Source organism: Canis lupus, chromosome 9 (assembly GCF_003254725.2).
Source record: "Canis lupus dingo isolate Sandy chromosome 9, ASM325472v2, whole genome shotgun sequence".
In the NCBI taxonomy this organism is placed as follows: domain Eukaryota; kingdom Metazoa; phylum Chordata; class Mammalia; order Carnivora; family Canidae; genus Canis; species Canis lupus.
The window spans coordinates 55,173,378-55,192,929 of NC_064251.1; the positions used below are offsets into that span (position 1 = coordinate 55,173,378).

At 37.8% G+C, this 19,552-nt stretch overlaps 1 protein-coding gene across 19 annotated transcripts in view; it reads left to right on the plus strand.

Annotated features, from left to right (window-relative positions):
• Nucleotides 1–19,552, plus strand: part of FNBP1 (formin binding protein 1) — a 152,155-nt gene that overhangs the window by 92,927 nt on the left and 39,676 nt on the right. For all 19 annotated transcript variants that reach the window (XM_049114980.1, XM_049114979.1, XM_025475468.3 and 16 more), the window contains 2 exons: nt 390–452; nt 868–972. In XM_049114980.1, the coding sequence (XP_048970937.1) occupies nt 390–452; nt 868–972 (168 nt within the window). The remainder of the gene's footprint in view (nt 1–389; nt 453–867; nt 973–19,552) is intronic.

Below are 19,552 nucleotides of genomic sequence, written 5' to 3' on the forward strand. Positions count from 1 at the left end.
GATCTAAGTGATTGCTGTCTTAACAAACATTCCTGTCATTTTTACAAGTGGTGTCTGTAAGTCTTAGAATTCAATATTATCATATCTGAAGTCTTAAAGGGAACTCCGTGACCATTTGCATTTTCACTTCCTCTTTATTTTTTTAACTCTTATGTTTCTTTGGGGTGCATGTGCTAGAGATTCAGTATTTAAATGTGATTGAGGGGCACCTAAGTGGTTCAGTCGGTACAGCACGTGACTCTTGATCTCAGAGTCATGAGTTCAAGCCCCACGCTGGGTGTAGAGCCTACTTTAAAAAAAATTTAAATATAATTTAAGTGGATGAATTTTCTTCTCACGTGTGAATATGAGAAAAAGGGGGTGCTAATTACTGTGTTTTCTGCTTCCAGTACTTTCATGATGGGCGGAAAGCACAACAGCACATAGAGATCTGCTGGAAGCAACTTGAATCAGTAAGTGAACAAACAACTCAAGAAATGTCTGTAGACTTTCTATTTTGAATGTGGGCTTGAATAGATCAGCCCGTGTAAAACAAAAACAGCGTAAAAAATAAGGCCAAAGAGATGCCTTTAGAGATTTTTCCAAATTGATGGTGTTTCTAGACACCATCATCGAGGCTAAAATGTTGAGCCCAAAGAGCTCAAGCAGAGTGATTTTCTAATAAACCATGTGGAAAGAACAAAGGTTAGACAGTTTGGGTGGAAATAAATGCAGATTGTAGAATAACTCTTTGAAAATAGGACATGTAACAAATCAGCTCAGAGGAGAAAGCTCTTTGGGGGATTTAGATAAAATTATAGCTTCTCCTAGGAATCTTGAGGTTTCATTAACAACTGCTCTCCTGCCACCACTTGCCTCTACTTTCAGAGTAAAAGACGATTTGAACGTGACTGCAAAGAGGCGGACAGGGCACAGCAGTACTTTGAGAAGATGGACGCTGACATCAATGTAACCAAAGCAGATGTTGAAAAGGTGAGGTGAAAGTGAGAGCTCCTCTTTCACTTCCTTTCTGCGTGCCTGTCACGCCTCCTCCAGACTGCCTGTACCCTGGCTCTCCTTTCTGATGTCACCGAAAAGCCCACTGAACCTAGGATCAGCTGTTAACATTTTGTGTCACTTGTCGTGGGGACCAGAAGCTGACTTCTGGGGAGTCTCCAGTGTTAATGATTGGGGTAGTTTGTTGACCTGCATAGTCCCAGGATGATAACACAGAGGCTTAGCCCAGGAGTGGCTGGGGTGGGGTGGGGGAGCTTCCGGAGGCTGTGGCTTTCCCTTAATGGCTTTTCAAAGAAAAAAGTCAACCCCTTTAATAGCCAGAGCAGACCAGCTCAGCACCATCTGGAAGAGCTCGGCTTGCTTATAATGCTTCCGCTAGGGAGATAAAGGGACTCGCAGGCCAGCCTGACTTGCAGTTGATACACTCAGGTTGTTGGCAGGTTGTGTCCCATCAGGGGCTTTTCTCCAAACGGACTTGCGTTGCAGTTAGGAATATGATAAAGCGAGTACTGTACCTTCTTGTGGTTTCATATGTGTTTTTCCCTAGAAGCTGAATTTTCTTTTTCTAAAAGTCATCAATACAGTGTAAACAACATTAGGCTGTTAAAAGACTGTATTCATCCCATGGCTTCCCCGGGGCTGTTTTGGCATCTTGCAGCGTCATGCTTTACGTGGGGAGAAGCCCAACAGTTTTCATAGATTTCTTTCACTTTTGCCAGATTCATGAGAGATGAGTTTAGTTGAAAAACAGTATAGATTGTTTAGTTATTTGTCCAAGGCTGCCAAATTCCTTGCTTAAAGCCTACGTTTATATTAGCACACCTTCCTTGAGAATTATCTAATATATTAAAATACACATCCTTGGTGTCTCTATTTGAGCTTGAGTGGGGATACTTTACCAAAAGATATATTAATGTGCTGATAAAGTTACCATAAATTACCATCAATTTGTTATAAATTCCTATGAAATCACCCAGTCCCCAAAGGATTTAAAATGTGACTCATAAAATACGTTGATCCAGAGTTTATCAAAAAATTGTTCGGGGCTAAATGAGGTATGTCAGTATATGTATAACATATCTAGCAAAGGTATGCATCCTTTATCAAATATTTTATTATCCTAAAGGTAAGATCACAGTGATTTGTATTCATTTAAAGACCTTTTTTTTTTTTTGAAATTATTTTTAGGAGCACCTGGGTGGCTCGGTGGTTGAGCGATTGCCTTTAGCTCAGGTCATGATCTCAGGGTCCTGGGACCAAGTCCCACATCGGGCTCCCCACAGGGAACCTGCTTCTCCCTCTGCCTGTGTCTCTGCCTCTCTATATCTCTCATGAATAAATACATAAAATCTTAAAAAAAAAAAAAAGGAAATTACTTTCATGGCCTTTTCTTAACATAAAACCTATCCATGCTTATTATAGAAATACCTGAGGGTAGCCCCGGTGGCTCAGTGGTTTAGCGCTGCCTTCAGCCCAGGGTGTGATCCTGGAGACCTGGGATCGAGTCCCATGTTGGGCTCCCTGCTTGGAGCCTGCTTCTCCCTCTGCCTGTGTCTCTGCCTCTCTCTCTCTCTCTCTCTCTGTGTGTCTCTCATGAATAACTAAATAAAATCTTAAAAAAGAAAGAAAGAAAGAAAGAAAGAAAGAAAGAAAGAAAGAAAGAAAGAAAGAAAGAAAGAAAGAAAGAAAGAAAGAACTGAAACTGCAAGCAGCTAAAGGGGGAAAAATATTAAAACATCCAACTATTGTTAATAAAAGTTATTTTACCTTTCAGAGACTTTTCTTTAAAAAAAAAAAAGTATAAGTACAGTGTAAAGAATAAGAACCAAAAGAACACTTTTAATCTAGAAGCCAGTTTAAGAAAGAAAATCTTATTGATGCCTTTGAAGTCTGTCCCTAACTTCCTGTTCCTGATCCCCACCCTACAGGTGTATTTTATCTTTAATTTGGTGTTAATCGCCTCCATGCTGTTTGTCCCAACTTTACCACAGGCATATGTATTTCCAAAGAGCATATTTATAATTTCTTCCATTATGTAAACAAAATCATACTTTCATTTATTTTCTTTGGACTTGATTTTTTTTTCATTCACTATTATGTTTTTTTTACTTAATTCACATGGAGTATAGAGCATGTGACTTTTATACATTAATGTTGGAAGCAGATGCCTTGCTAAACTCTTTTTATCTCCACTTTGGTTTTTTTGTGGGTTGTTTTTGTTTTTGTAGGGACAGTCCTATCACCAGCAAATAATGACAGTTTTATTTCTCATCTTTATTTTTCTTTTTTTAAAGATTTTATTTATTCATTCATGAGAGACAGAGAGAGAGAGAGAGAGAGGCAGAGACACAGGCAGAGGGAGAAGCAGGCCCCATGCACCGGGAGCCCGACGTGGGACTCGATCCCGGGTCTCCAGGATCGCGCCCTGGGCCAAAGGCAGGCGCCAAACCGCTGAGCCACCCAGGGATCCCCTGCCCCTATTTCTTATTTTTAAATCCTTATGGTTTTTCTTTGTTTTTCTTATCTGGCTCTGTTGGTCATAACCGCCATTGTGCTGGCCGAAGCAGTTGTCATGGCCCTCCTTATCCTGATTCTTGATTATGAAGAGAATACTTCGAATGTTTCTCCATTGAGCGTGATTTTAATAAAGCCTTCATCAAACTAAGGGATTCCTTTCTTTTCCTTTTTTGTCATGAAGTTTTTCTTTCAACTTGACTTGATATTGAACACTATCAAATACTTTTTCTGTTTTCTTTAATCCATTAATGCTATAGATTACACAGTTGGTTTTCTTATATTGAACCAAATTAGCAATCCTGTGACAAATCCAGCTAGGTGGTGATGGTTTTTTTAAATGCATAATCTGAATCTGTTTTGTGAATATTTTACTTTAGAGTTTTGAATCTTTTCTCATTGAAACTGATCTATAATGTTTCTCTTTCTTTTCCGCCCTAGTTTGTTTTACTTATTAGTTTCAAAATATTGCTTTTTTCCCCCCTATTCTCTGAAATAATGCATGTAAGTTGAAATTGTTTCTTGAATGTTTCATAATACTTCACTGCGGGAAAGTCTCTGACTACTGAGTCAATTCCTTCATTGTTGTCTGCTTCCTCTTTGGTCCATATGGCAGATTGTATTTTTCTAGATATAGACCCATTTATTCTAAGTTTTCAAATTTATTGCCTTCAGGTTGCCTATAATATTCTCTCTAATATTGCTGCCTCTGTTGTTGTGTCCTCCTCTTTACTGACTCCTAATATTGCTTATTTATACGATTTTCTCTTTCCTGAAATCATTTTCATTCACGTTTTCCGAGAACCCCAAACTTACCGTTGTGGAGCTTCCCTTATCTATTTTTATTTTCTATTTCATTTAGTTTCTTTTTCTTCTTCTTCTTCCTTTTCTTTGGATGTATCCTCTTGCCCTTTCAGAAATTTCTTTCTTCTTGCCGACCTCATTTCAGGTTTTCATCTTTTGTAGTGTGAACGTTTAACACATTTCTCAGGGCGCCTGGGTGGCTCTGTCGGTTGTGTCCAATGCTTGATCTCAGCTCAAGTCTTTATCTCAGGGTCATGAGTTCAAGCCTTGTGTTGGGAGACTACTTTAAAAAGAAAAGAAAAGAAAGTAGCACATTTCTCATTCACATACAATTTTATCTGCAACCCACAAATTTTGATATGGAGTGCTACTATCGTTTATTTTGAGATACTTTTCATTTCCTTTACTGTTGAATCTCTCCTGTGATTTATTTGGAAGCCTATTTAAGAATTTCCAACTGTGAAAAAAAAAAGAAAAAAGAATTTCCACCTGTGGGTTCCTGGGTGACTCAGTCGGTTAAGCATCTGCCTTGGGGTCAGGTCATGATTCGGGGTCCTGAGATCAAATCTTGTATCAGGCTCCCTGCTCAGTGGGGGTCTGCTCCTCCCTCTCCCTCTGCCATTCTCTCAGTCTCTCAAATGAATAAATAAATCTTTTGTAAAAAAAAAAAAAAAAGTAAAAATTTCCAATTGTATGACATATTTAAATTTGTCTTTTCATTATTGATTTCTGTAATTTAATTGCATCATCATTCTAGGAAGTCTGAGTTTGAGTCTTTGGTGTTTGTTGAAACTTGTTCTATGGCCCAGTACATGGTCAGCTTTTACCAGCATTCTATAAATAATTGAAAAGAATGTGTATTATCCATCTTTACATATTTTCATTAGATCCAATATGCTGAGGATTTATGCAAATCTTCCCATCATGAAGATTTTTTTTTAAGATTTTATTTATTTATTCATGAGAGACACAGAAAGTGAGGCAGAGACATAGGGAGAGAAGAAGCAGGCTCTCCTAGGGAATCTGATGTGGAACTCAATCCCGGGATTCCAGGATTATGACCTGAGCCGAAGGCAGACGTTCAACCACTGAGCCACCCAGGCATCCCATGAAGATTTTTTTTTTTTTTTTTTGCCATTTGTTATATAATTTTTTGAGACAGATGTGTGACTTCTGTATGCCTTGCTTTTCCTGTCTGTAGAATGGGAACACAAAAGAACAGGACTGATGAGAGTATTCACTGCGTTAATCTTTACACTTACACTTAGGTCTATTGTAAAGTTATTTTATTAAAAAATAAATTTGAGGGCTGCCTAGCTGGCTCTTGATCTCGGGGACGTGAGTGTGAGCTCCACGTTGGGTGCAGAGATTACTTTTTTAAAAAATTAAATAAAAAAAAGAAAGCCTTTAATAAATAAATAAATTAGTTAATTAATTAATTTTATAACTGTAATATCTTTAGTGTGTTTTGACTTTTCATGCATGTGTAGTGAACTTCTTTCTGCAGTTATGCTTTCAGCCTTGAGGTCTGTTTTGCCTGTTTTATATCAGTTCTTTGGGCTAGTGTTTGCCTGGAGAATCTTCCCGATACTTTTACTCTACATGTTTTGTTTCTTTGTCCTCATATTTAGATGGGGCCCTCATAAATGGCACATGGCTAAATTTCTTTTTAATTCAGTCTGATGGTCTTTGTCTCTCCCTGGAGAATCTGGCTGGATTCATGTATACTGACCATCTCATTTTCTTTCCTCTTTGTCTCATTTTCCCTGTGTTCTCTTACCTCTTGCTCTGATACTCTTTGTTTCTTGCCTTCTTGCATTTTGAAATTTTTGTTTTGTTTACTTTCTTCATTCCATATTTTTACCTATACCACTTTGGAGATTATGTATTCCCTTTCTGTGCTTCCTAGACATTTTAATGTACATATTCAGCTCAAACTATGTAGTCTTTTAGGATATTTACTAATGTTTTCCCAACCAACACTTTAACTAAACCAGCTCCCTTTGACTACTGTAATTTATTTGTGAGTATTTGGGGTTCAGTTATACAAGTTAGGCTTTTGTAGTTTCATACAGTCCTGTAAGTATGCCTTCTATTTTCTGTGTTTATCATTTCTTTTTGTATCTGGGATCTTATTCCTTCTTCCCAAAGGGCATCCTTTAGAACTGCCTTTAGCAGAGATTTATTGCAGTAAAATCTGTTTTTGCTTGATTGGAATGGTCATCACTCTCATTCTTGAAAGATGATTTCTCCATGTATACAATGTCAGGACAATTGTGTTGTACCTGGAGGAGGAACTTAATTCCACCATCTTCTGGCTCTCATTTGTGTTGAGAAGTCACAGTGGGCAAGAAGTCAGTGTGACTGTTAATACTTTGAAGATAATATCTTTTCTTGGTAACTACAGAGATATTTTTTGGGTCTTTGTTCTTCACTGAATTTCACTATAATGTATCTAACTGTGAATTTCTTTTTCATGTTGCTTTTGATTCAGTGAGTTTATTGGCTCTTGGTTAGAGTTTTTCCAAAGCATGTCTATCTCCCATTCTGCTATTTCTTCTGGAACTCTGATTATAAGGTGCAGGTTAAAACTTCTACTCTGTATCCTTTCTGCCTATTATATTAACCTGCATTTATATTTCTCATCTTTGTCTCTCCCTGCTGTGCTCCATCTAATTCCTTCAGATATAATTTTCATTTCACTAATTCTTTATTAAGCTGTGTCTAATCTGTGGTTTAATGCATCCCTTAGTTCTCTCATTTCAGTTGTTACATTTTCACTTCTAGAAGTGCCTTTAGGCTCCCTTTAAAATCTGTGTAGTCTTTTTGTTATTTTCTGGTGACTTTGTCACACTTCTATGTCATATTTTACTTCTTGAAACGTATTAACATACTGATTTTATATTCCCTCTTTGATTGATTTCAGTATCTATAATCTTTGTGAGCTTGATTCTTCAATTTGTTGTTTCTGCTGACTTGCTCATGGTGACTTATTTCCTTGTGTATTTTGTGATACATACATTTCTGCTATAATCCCATACATGCATTGCTGCAAACCTTCCATTCTGCTAGAACACTTCTAAAAATAACAAGCATTGCTTCTAGGGAAAATAGGCCTAGAAACAGATCACTCAACAGTTAGAGAATTTTGTAACCAAAATACCAACCAAACAACAACCCTACTAAAACTAGCCATCTGTATCGAGCATCATAACTCTTGTTTTTGAGATGTGTGTCCTTCCAAGTATTAGGACCTCCAGAGATATAGGTCCTTGGGAGCATTCATTTCTAATGAGACTACTTTCGTCAAAATGAGAATTCTGATCCAAGAGGTAGTTTTTGGCAGTTATCCATCATTTTCACACAGCAAGAAATATCTTCCCAGTTAACATAAACATACCGTGAAAAATTGCATATGGTTAGCAAGGCTTGTGTGTTATACCAGTGTCATGGCCCTATATTTCAGTCCTATAAAAAAGTATAAATCACAGCAGAAAAATATGTGAGGCACACAGAACAGATGGCGTGATTATGAATGTGTGTTCCTTGAGATTTTTATCTGTGGCCTAGGTATAAAATGGGTTCTCTGGGAATCTGGCATTCCCTGGGGTCCCTACCAAGCCAGGACTGCATCAATCTAAATTTCCAGCTTGGGGTTTGAGATCCACACATGCTGTGTGAGTTCTGGCCCTTTATGTGGTTTAGAAATTTCCACAATGATTTTTTTTTTCTTTGTTTTTCTCCCTCAGGTCAGACTCAAGTTAGTTATCAAAAGTCCAATTGCTGAATCCAGGTATGGATTTAGGACTTTCTGATAGGTCCTGGCCAAATTGAATTATTCTCCTTGACTATTTTACTATTTCCAAGGATATATTACTTTTTCTTATCCTGAGAACATCATCTTATTATTTTTATGCAAGTACCACTTATCTCCTCTCCAAGGATATGATAAATTACCCGATTTTAGCATCACAAACATTGAAGCAGGTATAGCAGTGTCAAAACATTGGAATTAGTTAGTTATTTTGCCTAAGAGTGTGACTTGGAACACTATAATTTCCCCAAACAGCAGTTTGACTGTTGTATCAATGCTCTGCTTTATCGCTGGTTAAGCCTCTTCTCAGTATCAAGCTGAAAGGATGTGGTGTTTCAGTTCTTATTGCTATATATGTAATTTCCCATTGTGACTTCTGACAGTCTTTGAATCTAATATAAATGTCTTTTCCCCCAGTTTCTGCAAATGATTAAATTATCCAATTATATTAGAAATAATTCTCATCCTCTTGTGCAGCAGTCAGCTCTGCAACACTTGGAATGATATAACTGTGGTTACAAAGACACAACTCTTCCCACTATTGGCAGAATGGACTTTTCTAAATTGTGTTTGTGTTTGATGATCCAGGTAATGTGAATTATATGTGCATGCATCTTTTGAGCTACTTAGGATCTAGGTTTCAGCCTGATTCCTGCACTTTTCCTAAACACAGTGTTGAAATCACCTAAACCTGTCCAAGTCCGTGTGGGGCAACAGTAGACTTTTGCTTCATGTTCAGCGTCAGTATGCGGCCAGATATCTAGTAATTTGTTTGTAAGAGGGTTTGTGTTGTCCATGAGGCACCCAGCTTAACTAAAAATAAATTTATATTTATAAAATAGACATTAAAAAAACTGGTGGTTTTATCTCTGGGCAAGTTAATAGATTTGGATGCTGTGAGGATGCCATGTTCCTCAAAGGAATGATGAGGGAAGGAACGGTTTTTATTGGTGATGAAACTCAAGGAAGTGGGATCCCTGGGTGGCTCAGTGATTTAGCGCCTGCCTTTGGCCCAGGGCGTGATCCTGGAATCCCGGGATCCAGTCCCGCATGGTACTCCCTGCATGGAGCCTGCTTCTCCCTTTGCCTGTGTCTCTGCCTCTCTCTCTCATTCTCTCTGTGTCTCTCATGAATAAATAAATAAATAATCTTTAAAAAAAGAAAAGAAAAGAAAGAAAGAAAGAAAGAAAGAAAGAAAGAAAGAAAGAAAGAAGAAAGAAAGAAAGAAACTCAAGGAAGTATGCAAAGTATCCCTTTGCCAAGATGCAGCTGTCAGAAAGTTTTGAACTTGAAGACTTAACATGAGTTCTAGTGATTAGGAATTAGGCGATAGGGATTTGCAAAAGAACCAATATATGTTAGAATAGGTATGACCCATGTGCTTAAGTAGAAGGTAAAACCAGCACTTTCCTTCCTTTTAATGAGGTGAAAAATATAATCCTTACTATCTTTCTTGTAATATTGAGAAGTCAAAGGACTGCAAGGGAACATGGAAAAATCAAACCATCTGTGTCTTACTCAAATATAGAATTCTCCTCTAAAATAATGAGGATAAGATGAAAGTATCCTATGCTGTCACACCTTCCCCAATCCCAGGCCCTCCTCAGAAGCAATCACTCTTGCCACTTGGTATGTATCCTTCTAGAATAGAACTATTCCTAAAAATAGTTTTTTAGGAATGCCTGGGTGGCTCAGCAGTGGAGTGTCTGCCTTTGGCTCAGGGCATGATCCCGGGGTCCTGGGATGGAGTCCTGCATTGGGCTCCCTGCAAGGAGCGTGCTTCTCCCTCTGCCTGTGTCTCTGCTTCTCTCTGTATGTCTCTCATGAATAAATTAATAAAATCTTTTTTAAAAATGTTTAAAATAGTTTTTAATTGGGGCACCTAGCTGGCTCACTTGGTAGAGCATGCAAGTCCTGATCTTGGGGTCATTAGTTGAAGCTCCACATTGGGAATAGAGCTTACTTAAAAAAAAGTTTTTGTATTGAGGTGAACCTACATACAATAAAGTGGCCACATCACAAGTGGACAGCTCACTGAGTTTTCAAACATATGTGAAATCATGTGCTACCATCTAACATAGGAGACATTTCCAGAACTTCCATAGGCTCCCTTGAACACTCCCCTGCCCCAAAGGTAATTATTATTCTGACCTCTATCATATATTTGTTTAGCCTGCTTCTGTACTTTATATACATTATTCAACAGATAGTCTTCTGTCTGGCTTCTCTGACTCAATATTATGTTTGTGAGATTCATATTTTGTTGCATATGGTGATAGATGGTGTTGCCCATTTTTTATTGCCATCTGGTGTTCCACGTGTGGATATACTACAATCTGCTTATCCATTCTCCTGTTCATGGGCATTTGGATTGCTTCCATACTGAGGCTAAATTAAGGAAGAAGCTACCATGAACAGTTTTATACATGTCTGTTGGTGGACATGGTCTCTCACTTTTCTTGGGTATAGGTGTGTACCTGGCTCTGGTTGCTGTTATAGAGCTCGACAAGGTGGCTGTACCAATGGACACTCCTGCAGGGATTGCTCCTCATCTTCACCAACAATAGGTGTTATCAGTCTTTTTATTTTAGCCTTTGGGATGAGTGAAGAGTGGAATCTTGTAGTGGTTTTAATTTGCGCTTCCATTTTCTTGATCAAGAATGATGTTGAGCATTTTTTTGAGCCATGTGAATAACCTGTCTTATGAAGTGACCAAATCTTTTGCTCATTTTATTTATTTTTTTTTAAACATTTGGGATCTCATGAACCCACTCTTTTTTTTTAATTTTTTAAAATTTATTTATGATAGTTACACAGAGATAGAGAGTGAGAGGCAGAGACATAGGCAGAGGGAGAAGCAGGCTCCATGCACCGGGAGCCTGACGTGGGATTCGATCCTGGGTCTCCAGGATCGCGCCCTGAGCCAAAGGCAGGCGCTAAACCGCTGCGCCACCCAGGGATCCCCTTTTGCTCATTTTAAAGTGGATTTTCAGGGTGACGGGGTGGCTTAGTCGATTAAGTGTCTGCCTTCAGCTCAGGTCATGATTTCAGGGTAGTGGGATCAAGCCCTGCGTCAGGCTCCCTGCTCAGCAGGGAGTCTGCTTCTCCCTCTACCTTTGCCCTCCACCCTGCTCTTGCTTTCTGTCTCAAATAAATAAATAAATAAATAAAATCTTAAAAAAAATAAAAATAGATTTTCTTCTTTTTGGTATATAGACATTCTTTATGAGTGTGTATATGTATGTGTTTATACATATGTTCATAGGTATGTATATTCTTATACAGTATGCTTTTGTGTCTGGTGTCTTTTGATGAACATGACTTACCAGTTTTTTGTTTGTTTGTTTGTTTGTTTGTTTTGACTTACCAGTTTTAATGAAGTCCAGTTTACCAGTATATTTTTATTTTTTATTTATTTATTTTTTTTACCAGTATATTTTTAAAAGATTGGTACCTATTGTTTTCTGTTTAAAATATCTTTACTTATTCCAGTAAAATCTTTTGGTATACCTTTAACTGATAGGGGGGTGATGTTTATCTTATAATTTTCATCATTGCTATCAAAATATCCTTGTGCAATGGAAAAGCCTTGACGCGCAGAATATTATTGTTTCCAAGTCACACATTTTTAAGGATCATACTTATTAGTACAGAGAGCCTGTCTTTCCCTGGCCCCATCTCTCAGAAGCCCGGCGCCATCAGAACTGACATGGTGCCAAAGGACCGTTGTTCATTGACACCCTGAGCAATTAAACTCTTCATCTAGTCTCCTTTTTTTTTTTTTTTTTAGGTTTAGAGCTTAGTGTGTAGACAAGTGGGCAATTTAATGGAGTCAATATTTCAACCTTTATGTAATTTGGAGATTACTTCGAGAGAATCAGAATTCAAGCATTCATTTGTTTTAAAAAAATGTTTCTACTCATTCTTTTCTTGCACTTTGCTTCTGCTTGGTAGAGCTTTTTATCCAACTAAATTCTGAATTTGTCTGTTTCTATTTTCACATGCTCCCCTCCCTGCTATTTTTGTTGTTTTTGGTTTTTGTTTTAATTTTAGGGAATTCTAATGGAATCATGATATTAGAATCATGACCAAATATTCTTGGTCTTAGTCTCATTTTCAAAAAACATTTAACGGGTTGAGTTGCAAAATGTTCATGCTCACCCATCCATTCCCCGACCCATTATCTCACAATCGCGTGCTGGCCAGGTGTGGGAGTGGCATGAACACCAGCATGTAATCACATCACACATTCGTCCACTCTCAGGAGTTTGCCTTTCATTTTCTTCCTAGTAGTCAGCTCTCTTTGTTGTGAATTTTCCCATTTGCCCTCTAACCAACTCTTCAATGGCATTTTGGTGACAAAGTCTTTATAGTCAGGTTTTATCTGTCACTCTGCTTTGGAAGAATAGCATGCTAGACAAAGTTGGGTGAGGAGCAGTGCCTAATCTCTGCATTCTGATAGAGCTGCCGTTGGTTAGTGTGGTGTTGGGATGAAAAAGGAAAAGGTTATCAAAATGAATGGAATGTGAACTAATATTTCTGAACAGAGAGAACAGTGTTTTCTAAATGCATGCATTACACGGAGTTCATCCATGTCAGGCAATGAATAATTCCCTTTCTCTAATTCACCCTTGCCTTGTGACTGTTGGCTCTTACATAATTTCTAAATGCAAAATAGGATATTGTTTAACCAAAACTGCAGTTCGTGGTTACAAGTAGCTACAATAATTGTGAGTGAGTTCAATTTATGTTTTTAAACTCTGGTGTCAGTTTCTCCCTTTCATATAGGTCCAGTTTCATTTATCTTGTATGATTCTTTTACTGCCAGAATCAGAATTTTATAGGCAGTTGTTTGTCATGAAACAGTTAACCGTGGCTTCTTTATTCAAGTTCATTGCAATTCTGAGTATTGACCAACCAGAAGAATTCTCTTCATACAATGCAAGAGGTTCCCTTACTGGGTTTACTCCTGAGTCTTGTTATATAACCTGATTTGAGGAAATGTTTTAAAAGTTAAATTAAATTCAAATCCCAACCATCAGCACTTAGAAATGTGGATCAGCTTCTCAGGGAGTTTGCATTTCCATTTTTGTGTAATATTATGCCTCCTAAAATATGTGGCTGTGAATGTTCTTAGCTTTTAAATTCTATAGAGATGTTCCTATTGTGAAGTAGATTAGGAACTTCTGAGCCATTTATGAAGGAAAGTAGAATTGTAAGAAGTATGTGATAAAACTTCACGTTTCCAATGATAATAAAATACACATGGGCTCTTTTGTATGCCATATGTTATATAATTGAATATTTTAAAGAGAAAAATTAAAGTATAATAATTTATGCTAATTTTACACAAGAATGAAGGAATTTACTTGGAATGATTATCTGTTTGATAGTTATCTCAATAAAGCAAATGAAATGTACCAGTTGAAGGCTTCTTCAGTTGGAAGTGGTGTGGAAGGCTCTGTAAAGTCCTGGCAGGAAAGGCTTGCTTCTATTCTAACTGAAGCCAGCTGAATAGCAGAGTGTTAAATTTTTTTACCATTTGGGGAAACAGCCTCTTGTAAGAAGACTACTTTAGTCATTGTACGTATAAGGAATTGTAGTATTGAATTTTTTCACTGCCCTTGCTCTAACTATGAGGTTTGACATCTTTATTGAACATGGTAATATCTTGAGTACTTTTCCCAAATTCATTTCATATAAAATGCCTGACTGGTTATCTGAGGGAATTATTCACTGTAACAATTAAGAAAACAGCAAAAAAAAATTTTTTTTGAAAGAGGAAGTGGTCAATATGAATACAGGAAACAAATTTTGCAACTGCAGCTTGATCTTTTGGTTGAAAATGCTTTTTATTTACAATGAGAGAAAAATGTGTACAATTAAAAAAAGACTCTCAAAAATGGATATTGTTGCTATAAGTGAATCAATGTTCAACTCAAAGATTCTGGAGAAAACACTTTTGCTATTCTCTTGTTTACATATCTATCTGTAGAGTTTATATTCTGTCTATTTTGTCTCTCAGTTTGCCTGTATTAAATGAACATCCTGAATGGTTTCAGTTGTTTCGATTCTTAATATTTGTCCTGGGTGATAATGGATATGTTTTCCTCTTTTGACACTTCACATGGGCAATGGAATTTAATGAAAATTTTCTGCAATTATTAGGTGTAAAAATAAATGTATTTATATTTGGAAACAGGACATAACTTTGATCTATATCATAAGGGAATATTAGTAGGATGAGTTTTGTGTTTTTTTTAAAGGCTATGACACTTAATGTTAGTTATACCATTAAAAATGAATTTGTGGGGGCACCTGGCTGGTTTAGTTGGTAAAGTGTGCAACTCCTGATATCTGGGTCGTGAGTTTGAGCCCCATGTTGGGTGTAGAGATTACTTAAAAAAATAAATAAACTTAAATAAATGAATATGTGATAGGAATGTTGAAACATGCCTTATTTACTACAGTTAAATTTTTTTTTAAGATTTTATTTATTTATTCATGAGAGACACAGAGAGAGAGAGGCAGAGACACCGGCAGAGGGAGAAGCAGGCTCCATGCGGAAAGCCCGATGTGGAAAGCCCGATGTGGGACTCAATCCTGGGACTCCAGGATCACCCCTGGGTGGAAGGCAGTGCTAAACTGCTGGACCACCAGGGCTGCCCAGCTCCAAGTTTTAATTCATTTGCTAGCATTTGTTACTATCTCTATATCGTAAACCTTAATTTTCATTTATTTGTTTCTGAAGTAGTGGTTTTTATGCTAAAAAGAAAAATGGAGTTGGTTAAATAAACATCCAAAAAGAAACAAGGAAGTCAAAATGTCAAAATCTCAAGAGTATCAGGAATGTTGGGGGTGGAAGTGCTACCAAAAGTGAATTTATATAGAGATGAAATACATATAAAAGTCTCTTCAAGGAAATATTTCCAGTTTGCATTATTTCATTTACATTAAAATGTTGACATGAGAATCTGCCTTAGCCTTGTTTTAGTGTTCCTAAAAGCATAACCATTGACAAACCTCCATGTTAATCTGCAAAATAGCAGTAGAACCCAGTAAGATGATATAGCGATCATTCTTATACCCCAGACCTGACGATTAAGATGAATTAAATAAAAATAATACAAGGGATCCCTGGGTGGCGCAGCGGTTTGGCGCCTGCCTTTGGCTCAGGGCGCGATCCTGGAGACCCGGGATCGACTCCCACGTCGGGCTCCCGGTGCATGGAGCCTGCTTCTCCCTCTGCCTGTGTCTCTGCCTCTCTCTCTCTCTCTCTCTCTCTGTGTGACTGTCATAAGTAAAATTAAAAAAAATATTATTAAAATAATAATAATAATACAAATATAAGTATTCATAATATTTATGAACATATGAATACACATATAAAATAAAAATGAATTAAATACATTAAAGTGATATTCACTTATTGAGGTGTGTGTGATAGTGTGTAGCTTTAGACACTTGGCTCTCGCTGTTTTAAAGGCTTTCATATGGCAACTCAAAATATTTTTATTTTTATTTTTTTTTAAATTTTTTTAATTTAATTTTTTATTTTTTATTTATTTATGATAGTCACAGAGAGAGAGAGAGGCAGAGACACAGGCAGAGGGAGAAGCAGGCTCCATACACCAGGAGCCCGATGTGGGATTCGATCCCGGGTCTCCAGGATCGCGCCCTGGGCCAAAGGCAGGCGCCAAACCGCTGCGCCACCCAGGGATCCCACTCAAAATATTTTTATTTTATTTTATCTTATTCTATTTTATTTTTAGAGAGTGAGAGAGAGGGTAGGGACAGAGAAAAGGGGAGAGAGAGAGAGAATCCCAAGCAATCTCCATGCTCAGTGCAGAGCCCAACTCTGGGCTCAATCTCAGGACCCTGAGATCACAATCTGAGCTGAAATCAAGAGTTAGATACTTAATTGACTGAGCCACCCAGGAACCTCTTGTTTAATAAAATATTTTAATTTTCACTGATAGTAAATATCCAAGCAAGAGCTTGTTATAATCTTGCTACTATATAGAAGTGGGTTCATTTCTTCTTTATACCACTCACTAATGGTACGGCATGAGACAGTTTGCTTCATCTCTGAGTGTGTTTCCTATTCTATGAAATAAAGATAATACTGTGCACCTCAAGGGCTTGTGGTGAGGTTCCAGTGGTATGTGATATATATAAAGGAGAGGCTTTTTTTTGGATTGCAGTTAATTGGTCAACACTGTTTTCCTCATCTGTATTTTGCCTTTTTGTGCCCTTCTCTTTTGATTACTTTTAGCTCCTTCCTCCTCTGTTCCTCTGCCCCCAACCTACTGTGAATCAGTTGGGTATATTTTGAATATTCTAGGACTCTAGGCATTCCACAAGAATATTTATTGAACAAATAGTGCACAGCATCAATAAGATTATAAAAGGTGTGTTTCGTGAGGCCCCTGGTTAGCCAATAATGATGAAATGGAGAGACAAGGAAAACTTGAGTCCATTGGGCTCCCTGCTCAGCTGGGAGTCTGCTTCTCCCTCTCCCTCTGTCCTTCCCCACCACTCATGTTCTCTTTCAAATAAATAAATAAATAAAATCTTTTTTTATATATAAATTTATTTTTTATTGGTGTTCAATTTGCCAACATATAGAATAACACCCAGTGCTCATCCTGTCAAGTGCCCACCTCAGTGCCCGTCACCCAGTCACTCCCACCCCCCGCCCACCTCCCAAATAAATAAAATCTTAAAAAAAAAAAAAAAACTTGAGTCCATTGGAGAATAAGATAGAGTATCATATGTTATATGCAAACCTGCGTGGTGAAGATAATTAGAACAATAGCAGTTTAAAAATTAGTTTATGAAATACATTGTATATAAAATTACCTGGCCTTCTAAGCAGCAGATACTAGGAATTCAAAGTTGTTTGTGGATTCTGCATCTCTAAAAGCTCTATGCAGATTACAGGTTGTTGAGATAGGCCTGAGGACAGAATTGGGGCATGAAGATGAACGATGTGCAGAAATTGAAAAGATGGAGCAGACAGAGAGCAACTCAGTGGAAAGAACCCCATCTAGGCTCTGAGGGGAACATGCTGCCCATGTTGACCTGCCTGGTGGGATAGGCGACTGAATAGAATCTCCTGCAGAGATGAAATGAGAACAGATTACGATGGATATTAAAAGCCAAATGGCAAAATGAATGTGACCCTGATTAAATGCTATGGAACCTCTCAAAAAACTCACACTAGAAAAGTGCTTTATATTTTCCAAAAGTGTTTTAATCCTCTCTAGAATTCTTTTGTCCCTTTCTAGATGAAAAGGATAAGGCTATAAAACGTTGAATTATCACAGCCTACAGTGGCCCTGCTGGATATGACACAGCCAAGATTGAAGCACATTTCTATGCATCAAATTTAGAGGACCATATGGCTTCACTACTGATTATGTTAAATGAGCTCTTTACTGTTAACCACTGTTCTTACCTATGGAATTATGCAGGTGCTAGTGAGTTGGAATGATATGATAAATAGCAATTGACATGAGGCCTCAGTATCAAGGAGTCAAGGAGGAGAGGCAGGGATTGGCCTCAGCCACCATCTGTTTACCACCCATCCCCACAGCTCTAGACATGTGGGGCAGGCCTCAAGTTGTTACTTCTTACCTATTATTCCTTTCTGGATTAAATTTCTTCTTTCCTGGATGAGAGGTTGTTTTACTTTTTTTCCATGAGGGTTTGTGAGCAGTAAGTTCTTTATTTGTCTGAAATGTCTTTATTTTGCCTTCACTTGAATGCGATAGTTTAGCTAGATATAGAATTCTCTGCTGACAATTATTTTCTCTAAACATATATTTTTTTTAATTTTTATTTATTTATGATAGTCACACACAGAGAGAGAGAGAGAGGCAGAGACATAGGCAGAGGGAGAGGGAGAAGCAGGCTCCATGCACCGGGAGCCTGACGTGGGATTCGATCCCAGGTCTCCAGGATCGCACCCTGGGCCAAAGGCAGGCGCTAAACCGCTGTGCCACCCAGGGATCCCTAAACATATTTTGAAATATCATCCCATTGTCTTTGATCATTGATCATTCCTCTTGGGAGGTTGGCTGTGTACTTAATTGCATTCCTTTGTAGATATGTGACTTTCCTGCCCCAGGTGTTAAGACTATCTCTGCCTTTGGTGTTTTGTAGCATCGCTATGATGTTTCAAAGTATAGATTTTTTTCCTTTCTAGTTTTTCTACTTTGGGTTCAAATGGGAATTTGTTCCTTTTGTAAATGTGGGGACAGCTTTCAGGTGTTAACTCTTCAAATGTTGCCTGTGTTTCATTCTCTCAAATTGTTGGTTTGGGGACTCATAGTAGATGTGTGTGAAATTTCTCATTCTATTTCATGTGCCTCCTAGCTTTGTTTTCATTCCTTCCCTTTCTTTATCTCTATATATTACATTTTATGTAACTTTCTTAGCTACTTCATGAATTCTCTTTATTCTGTTTTTTTTTAATATTTCATTTATTTATTCATGAGAGACACAGAGAGGCAGAGACATAAGCAGAGGGAGAAGCAGGCTCCCTGCGGAGAGCCTGATGTGGGACTCGATCCCAGGACCCCAGGATCACCCCCTGAGCCAAAGGCAGACTCTCAACCACTGAGCCACTCAGGCCTCCCTAATTATTCTATTATTTAACTCACCTATTACATTTTAAAATTTCAGTGACTGTATTTTTAGTTTCTAGATATTCTATTTGGTTCTTTTTCACATATGCTTCAACTTTTTGTTTGTTTGTTAAATATTTTATTTACTTATTCATAGACACACAGAGAGAGGCAGAGACACAGGCAGAGGGAGAGGGAGAAGCAGGTTCCATGCAGGGAGCCCGATGTGGGACTCGATCCCAGGTCTCCAGGATCACACCCCAGGCTGCAGGCGGTGCCAAACTGCTGCGCCACCAGGGCTGCCCCGCTTCAACTTTATAATGTCATTATTTTCATGAGTTCTATTTCTTCTTTTATTTCTTCAATTATTTTTAATATTCATTTTCTCTCTCTCTCTCTCTAATAAATAAATACATAAAATATAGTATTTAAAAAGCGGAGGGGGAGCATCTGGGTTGCTTAGTTGGTAAGTGTCTGCCTTTAGCTCAAGTCATGATCCTAGGGTCCTGGGATCAAGCCCCACATTGGGCTCCCTTCTCTGTAAGAAGTCTGCTTTTCCTTCTCTCTCTGCCCCTCTTCCCGTGCTCTCTCTCTCTTTCTCAAATAGACAAATTAATTAAATAAAGTATTTGAATATTCTTGTTTTATATTTTCTTCCAAATTGTTCTTTTAGCTCAAGTTCTTATGGTGATAATTTTTCTCTCTATTGTGTCACCTCTCATGGTAGTTTATTTCCTTGTGCATTTATGATTATTGTCTTTTTGGTATGAGCATGTCTTCAATAGGGCTGTTT